The following is an 8,387-nucleotide window of genomic DNA, read 5'->3' on the forward strand; positions in this document are numbered from 1 at the left end:
TGCTTTATCCAACTTGCAGCAAAATATAAAAGAAGTGGAGAGGTCAGCAAGGCAAGTATCTGTCTGAAAGGAGTTCTGTGTTATCCTTTATTTTTAATTGAAAGTGATGTACATAGGGGTTACAGTTACATAAATAAGGTGATGAATATATTTTTTGAGCAGTGTTACCCCTACCTTATTCTCACGTACTCCCCTCATTCCCCTCCACCCCAGTTCATTTCCAACATAGTCTCTTTTGAATATCACTGCTGCATTGGTTCACCATTTGCGCTTCGTTTCCTATTTCTGTGATTCCCCTTATATTATACATAAGATAAACTTATGTATAATACAAAGAAAAGCTAGTCAGAACAACATTGGGATCCCATCTTACCCAGTTAGAATGGCCATTATCAAGAAAACTGATAATAACAGATGCTGGTGGGGATGTGGCCAAAAGGAAACACTATTACATTGTTGGTGGCAATGTAAACCTGTTCACCCACTCTGGAAAGCAGTATGGAGATTCCTCAAAAGGCTAAACACAAGCTTCTCTATGACCTAGCAACCCCACTCCTGGGCATTTACACAAATGTCTATAAACAAGGTCATACTAAAGCTACCAGCACAAATATGTTTACTACAGCATTATTTACCATAGCTAAAACATGGTATCAACCCAGATGACCCTCAATAGATTAATGGATCAAGACAATGTGGCATATATACACAATAGAATTCTATGCTTTCATTAGAAAGAATGACATTACCCCATTCATAGAGAAATGGAAAGATTTTGAAAAAAATCCTATTAAGTGAAGTAAGGCAGACCCAAAGAAACCTAGGATGCCTGCTTTTCCTCATTTGTAATAATTAGCATATGTCTAGGATAGTTCTAGTCGTGGATCATAATAGCCAAATAGCTATGCATATATGTCCTTAAATAATGATGCTATTATTCTTTAAAAATAGTTCTTAAAGACACAATTCAGATACAAGTCCAAAAACAAGTCTAAACAAAAAGCATGGGATCATCCGATTAGGAATTATATGACAGAGTTTGTGTTGAAAACATTCATGAAGAAATAAGTGGTTAATCTTTGTGAACTGAGCAGTCTGAAAATTTCTGTCATTCAGAACTATGGAGTGCTTTACCCAGGCTATTTGGCTTTGGGTGGTAACTAAATATTTTTTTTAAATTGTGTTTATAAATTTCTCATATTTTCTTCCTCTCTTTTTTTTCTTTTGTCAGTTATGGGATTTGAACTCTGGACCTGGGCACACTGTCCTTGAGCTCTTAAGCTCAAGGTTGATGCTCTAACATTTGAACTACATCACCACTTTCACAACTCTAAATCTTTACTTGTGCTTCTAAGAGAGCTAAGAAACTTCCAAATCAACACAAAGAAAATAGTTTGCCTTTTGAAGTTTTTATTAGTTACCAAAAATCTAAATATAACCACAATATTTTCTGTAGTAATAGGAAAAATAGTTTTTCTACAACTCAAGTTAGTATCTTCCCTATATACCAAGTAGAACTAATTTGTTTGGTTTATTTTTAGAGACAATTTCACGAGCTTGGCATTATGATATTAGGACAGTTATTTGATATGATTTTTTCCTAAACGTCTTTAAATGTAAAGTACATTATATTTAAAATGATTTAAATAGAATACAATTAATGTCTACCATAAAGTTTTATAAATTATACATTTTCAAAAATAAACTGCCAGTGTCTTGGTTTGCTAGAAATAATTTCACTCATTAAAATTTTTTAAATTTCTTGTCTTATATTTGATAGGAGAGATTTTATTTTAATTTTAAGATAATGGTGTATTTTGTTTTTAATCACCAGTGTAATGATAGACATATTTTTAGTTATATGAATATAAATAGAGATGGATATATTTATTAATCTGTGGATTAAAAATGTTTTTGTTCATATGGATTCAGTTTTAGCCCTTTGTGTTTGTAGTGTTGGATGATTAAATTGGATTTTTGATTAGAGGTACAATGTATTTTTCACCAAGTAAATGACTGAGAACCAATACAATTCTCTTTTTCATCTAATGACTTTATCTTTCTCAGTAAGCTATCATTGTAGGTTCCAAAGTTACCTTAAATCACAGAGGTGGATTTGGTTTGTGGTGATTATAAATGATGCAAGGTAAATTGATTCAAAGATAAGTGATAATATTTAAATTTGAGTACTATTTTCACATTAGGATTTATGGTAAACTAAAGATGACAGTTCAGTAGTCATAAATAATATAAATGACAGATGATTCCACAATATTATGATATACTATAACTTGCTGAGAAATTTTTGTAGGGAGGTTAGTATAAATTGAGCTAATTTAGTAAGTGTAAGTTTTGGCTTAGTAGTAGAAGTTGGACTAGTGGTTGGATTAGTAGTTTGAATTATGGGTTTATATGTAGATGCAGAAGTTTCAGGTGAATAAGTGGTTGAGAAAGGACCATGTGTAGTAATTTGGGCAGTTGAGTTCTCTGGAAGATTTGTGGAAGTTTGTAGTGTTGGTGTAGTTGGGAAAGATGTGGTAGGGGAAACTGTGGTCTCAGGTGGAGTTGTGGGATGTTGTGATGTTGGTGCATCTGTGGAAGGTGTAGAGGGGGAAGCTGTGGTTTCAGGGGAAGGTTGTGATGTTGGTGCATCTGTGGAAGGTGTAGAGGGGGAAGCTGGGGTTTCAGGGGAAGGTTGTGATGTTGGTGCATCTGTGGAAGGTGTAGAGGGGGAAGCTGTGGTTTCAAGGGAAGGTTGTGATGTTGGTGCAGGTTGGGAAGGTGTGGTAGGGATAAGTTGGGTGGCTGGTGGAGCTGAAGAAGGCAGTGGCGTTGTAGAAGACGCTGAGGCGGGTCTTTCTATTGAGGACGTGGTAGTAGAATCCTGAGCAGGAGTCATGCCTGGAGTGGGAGTACTTTTGATAGGAGCAGGTGCAGAACTCCAGTGTGAAGCTTGTGTGCTAGCCTTTGGAGTGTCATCGTTGACTGTAACTGGACTGTTTGCTGTCCTGTGATCACTTGGAGCTTGAGTAGTAGCAGGCTTTGTGGGCGTAGTTTTCCTTGTTGACTTTGGTTTATGTAGATAATGTAGCCGTTTATGCAACGAAGGCCTTCTTGCACCATCACTGAACTACAGAAAAGAAATTGAAAGAATTAAAATGTTCATTCATTTATAAATTATAGGATAATTGCTGACCATAAAAAAGCACTGTCTGAGTAAGTTTTCAAATTTAGACCTAGTTGCAATGGATTGTTATCTTCCTAATATCATTTGGTATCACATTGCACTAGCATACACTCCTCATTTCCAGATGGTGTGCAAGAATTCTATGGAGAATGCCTAGATCTTGGGGGGTCAGATCATGAACAGAAGTTTGGGTCTCTTCAGAGCCTACTATAAAGTAACTGAGAAACTTGTTATTTAATTAGACTGGATCTTAGCTTACTCATTTATGACACAATTCTGATGATATTATATTTAAATTGAATTAAATTCAAATTCTATGACTATTGTAATTCTATGACTTCTGTGCTTTGAAAGAGTTGTATTGCTTATTCCTTTGGTCAGAAGATCAAGTTCATAAGGTCGAGGATTTTTGGTTTTACATCTCTATAGCCTCAGTTCCTAGAACAATGAATAAACCATGTAAAACACTTAATAAAAATTTATTGGGCAACTAAATGCATGGAAGTTCTTCTGTTTATATTTCACATAAGTGTTTGTTAATTGTACAATATATAACATTTTATTATGACATTTTCATACATGTATATCATGTTCTGTCATATTTATTTCATGATACCCTTCCTTATCCCCTTACTCCTCATCCTGATAGACCTTTCTTTCCCTTAATAGTCCTAATTCTACATTAAATATATAGATTCCAGAATGCAAGGAATTCACAAAACCCAACATGTTCTTGGCTAGTTTCTTATTCAATAAAATATAATATTTAATAAGATTTTACTTAAGATATAAATTAGTTCAAGATGTAATTATACCTTAAGTAAGTTTAGTTAACATGTAAAATTTTATTCTAGGTGACCAAAATAACAACAGACACTTTTATATTAGGAAAATTAAATACAGTACTATTATAATAGCTTAACCATTGAATATTTTAGAAAATGTGTCAAATGACTAATTTTACTAATTTACTGAAAGTATATCAACTAATTATTATGATTGGTAGTTATAGATGGCTATAAGAGAACTTGTTGTTTAGAAATTGGTTTAGACCAAAACTAATATATGCCAAATGTAAATTGATTTTTTGTGACCAATTTCTTTAAAAAATTTGCAAAAGTCACAATGCAATATTGTTACATTATTTCACCTTGTTATCTGATATATTGTATATATGCGTATTTGGTTACTTGAAATAGGATAGGGAAGGGAGGAAAACAAGATGAGGGGCAGGGGTGGGGAAGGGAAATGGGGACCAAGACATGAGAAAGGATATCAATGTTTGTAAAGTAATGCACCTTCAGTCTGGTGAATATAATGTAACCCTTCTATTAATTACAATAAAAATATATGGAAAAAAGTCAAAAAAAGAAATTGGTTTAGAGAAGTCTAAGATAAAAAATTGAAAATATGTGCCTCTGATGTTTTGAATTTAGGTAATTGACATATGAAGGCTCTGATAATAAATGTGTAACAGGAGAAACATATTAAATATGTTTATATAGCACTTATTTCTGGCCCTATTCTAAGTTATTTACATGTACAAATTTATTTAATTTTGGGTACACTGTAAACTGTAAGCTATTATCCTTATTATACAGACAAGGGAAGTGAGTCCTCAGACATTAAGTATTTTTGAGGAGACTGTGTCTCTATATACAAATCATTTGTTTCAGGGGAACAGAGAAGGAGAAAATACAAGGAAGATGAAGGAAGTAGAATACAGTCAAGGGAGAAAAGAGACACTAGCAGACTTGTCACCTGGAAAAAGAAAGGATAGGTAGGAGGAATTAGCAGATCTTTAAAACAGAGGAATGCCCAGACCCTCTGTGGAAATAAGAGAAGGAAGAAACAGTTATGAAAGTAATATTTAGTAAAGGAGCTGGGTGCCTTAATCCTAGCTATTCAGGAGGCTGAGATCTGAGGATTGGGGTTCAAAGCCAGCCCAGGAACACAAATCCATGAGACTCGTATCTCCAGGAAACTGGAAATAGTGCTGTGGCTCAAGTGGTAGAATGTTAGTCTTGAGCTGAAAAGCTCAGGGACATCGCTCAAGCCTGGAGTTCAAGCCCCACGACCAAAAAAAAAAAAAAAAAAAATCGATAAAGGAAGAGGATGTGAAGAATACAGTTCAAAACTGAATTTACTTGACATTGGAAACCACATTAAATGTTCAGCATTTGAGATTACGAACTTAAATGTAGGACCATGTGAGAACTTACAGTGTTTTCTAAAGAGGAAGGACAAAGTATGTCAAATACCATATTTAACAGAACTCATCTAATTCTAGAATTCAGCTTCTCTGTCTTTCCTTGGGATGTCTAGATAAGAGCAGACAGAGTATCTAGTCTTTAAAATCAATAATTAAAAATGATTATTGCTATAACCTTAGGGATAGTTTTCTCTGGCTGTGTTTGTTCCAACTCTAATATTCTGTACATTTTCTTATGATTAACAAAGTTAATCCTGATATTCATGTTCTTTTGCAGTCTTTTGCCTCATTAGAAACTTTCTGGGGTATAGTAGTGGGAAGAGTTACCCTGAGTATAGAGAAAAACTGATTCTTAAGGTGTCTGAATTTATGGAAAGACTACAGGGGAAGTAATCAAAATAATAACCAAGATTTTGTTATTTTTACAATATAACAATAATGTCCTTTTCTTGGGATGCCATTTGTTTGAATCCATAGTTATTAGATATCCAAGGATTTCTTATTAAAACTTAACTTACTAAATATGTATTCATGTATCCGTGTACTCATCTATGTATAGTAAAAACATATTGATAGAGTAAATTATACTCATGTATTGATAGAGTAAAAACATATTCATTATATATATTCAAATCATAATTTTTGTATGTGGAGATTGTAATTCTTACATCTAAACTATGTTTTATGATTTCTTAATTACCCTTCAACAGTTTTATGAAGCATCTACTATTTTTACTATTTTGTAGTAGAGAAATCAGAGTCAGAGAGAGAGAGAGAAAGAGAGAGAGAGAGAGAGAGAGAGAGAGAGAGAGAGAGAGAGAGAGAGAGAGAGAGAGAGAGACTGTAGAAGTCTTAAACTCAGGGTCTCAAGCTCTTGCTTGGCTGCTCAGGGCTAGTGCTCTATCACTTGAATCATCTTTTTAGTCTATTGTAGATTGATTTGGAATTGTTCAAGAGTTGTCTTGATTTTGTCCCCCTTTCCCACTTCCCTTCTCTATTACAAATAAACAAATAAATGTATATACAATATACCAGGTAACAAAGTCAGATACAGTAACCACATAAGATTAATCACAAGGGGAAAAAAGAGAAAGGAAATCAATTCACATAGTACATTAAGAACAATATGAGAAGGGGTTCAATAAGTGTTTGAGAAATAATGTACCCACTACCTGACAAATGTAACTATAACCCCTCTATATATTATCATGACAATAAAATACAATAAAAAAGAGTTGTCTTGATAGTTAGCATAAGAGACGAATTTAACTTTATATTTTCTGATTTTCTGAGTTTGAGTGCTCTTTCTGCTATTTTCACACAAATCACTATTAAGGTCTGGGGAAAAGTCAAGATAATTTTTTGTGGGGATGCTATGTGCTAAATGAGAAGCATGAGAGTAAATGAGAAATATGAGGGTAAGTTTTGCCTACGTTATTAGTTTTGCTAACCCATCTATATATTGTAGTATTTTGAAGGTTTTGCAGTTTTAGTCAGTAAGTAAATTGAGAATAGATCTCCGGACAATGTATATTCAATTGCCTTCTCAACATCTACATGTAGAAGTTATTTCAAATTGAAAATGCCTAAAACAGAACTTCATTGCTCATGTCTTTCTTTTACCACATACCCAATCAAGCGGAAAGTATAGTACACTAAACCCTCAAAGATATCGAAGTCCTTTCTGATTTTTTATTTTATTTTTATTTTATTTTTTGCTGTTCTAGGGCCTGAACTCAGGGCCTGAGTGTTGTCCATGGACTTCCCTCAGGTCAGTAGTCTACCACTTGAGCCACAGCACCACTTCCAGCTTTTCTATGTATGTGGTACCGAGGAATTGAACTCGGGTCTTCGCACATGCTAGGCAAGCACTGTACCACAAGACCAAACTCCCGGCCTCCTTCTAATTTTTTAAAGTGTTGACATCTAGTTCTAGGTCTTTATCATCCTTCTTTTGACTGGCCCTTTTTATCTCAGCTTATGTCTTTTACTAGTTATTTTCTCTCCAGAGTCCAGGGGTCACCTTATTTTACTTCTTAAAGGTTCGTTGATTTCACTTGTACATATAATATTTCTTACATGTATACATTGTGGAATAGTAGACAAATTTAAAATCTTTTCTTCTAGAATTTTGAAAGATACAGTCCTTATTTAGTCCTATCTAACTCTACCTTTATACACATTAATTAGCGTTTCCCTTTACCATACTAGCCCCTACCCTCCTGAATACTTTTTAACTTCCTATTATTTATACACACTAAATATTTGTTATTGACCTAAAAGATGCATACTTACTGAGAAGCAAGTACTCAGTACAACTATGCACACAAGCAGTGGTAACGTTTTCATCTTTGTCTTCTTGGTTCTGGGGAAAGCAGAAAAGAGCTTACACATTGCAGTTTGCTATGTGACTTCTTTCTTTTTTTTTTTTTTAAGGAACGTGCAGCTGAAGACACCAGTGGTTTGGCATTTATATATAGATTATCTCAGTGTGGTAATGAAGCAAAATTACTTCAAGCCTCATACACCTTTCAGAGAGGAAGCAGTGGATAAGAGAATTGCTAGCCTTTGTTCTACTAAGCTTCCAAGCTGATTTTCCTTTCGGCTTCTTATGATTTTTGCTTGGGACTGACCTCAAATTATGACTCTCCAGTTTTTTATCTATCAAGCACCTCAGATTACAAGTTTGAGCTACCACACAGCCTCTATCTGATTGGAGGTGTGTGTGTGTGTGTGTGTGTGTGTGTGTGTGTGTGTGTGTGTGTGTGCGTTTTCAACCTTGGGGTTGAACTCAGGACCTGGATATTGTCCTTGTAGCATTTTTTTTGTTCAAGGCTAGGACTCTGCCACTTGAACCATGGTTCCACTTCTGACTTTTTGGTTATGAACTTTCCTGTTTGAACTGTGTTCCTCAGGTCTCAGCTTCCTGAGCAGCTAGTGTTACAGGTGCAGTTCCTGGATCTTTATGTTCGATTGTCCCCTATGTTT

General features: G+C 34.6%; 1 protein-coding gene across 1 annotated transcript; it reads right to left on the reverse strand.

The window, feature by feature from the left end:
• Positions 1-2,284: 2,284 nt before the first annotated feature.
• Muc7 (mucin 7, secreted) lies at positions 2,285-7,748 on the reverse strand. Its single transcript, XM_090343141.1, has 2 exons — positions 7,695-7,748; positions 2,285-3,130 (listed from the first exon to the last, which is right to left on the reverse strand). Exons 1-2 carry the CDS (start codon positions 7,746-7,748, stop codon positions 2,285-2,287), a joined length of 900 nt encoding a protein of 299 aa, XP_090199267.1.
• Between the last annotated feature and the right edge of the window lie 639 nt (positions 7,749-8,387).

This window comes from Megascapheus bottae, chromosome 13, assembly GCF_031878675.1.
Source record: "Megascapheus bottae isolate mThoBot1 chromosome 13, mThoBot2.hap1, whole genome shotgun sequence".
Lineage (NCBI taxonomy): Eukaryota > Metazoa > Chordata > Mammalia > Rodentia > Geomyidae > Megascapheus > Megascapheus bottae.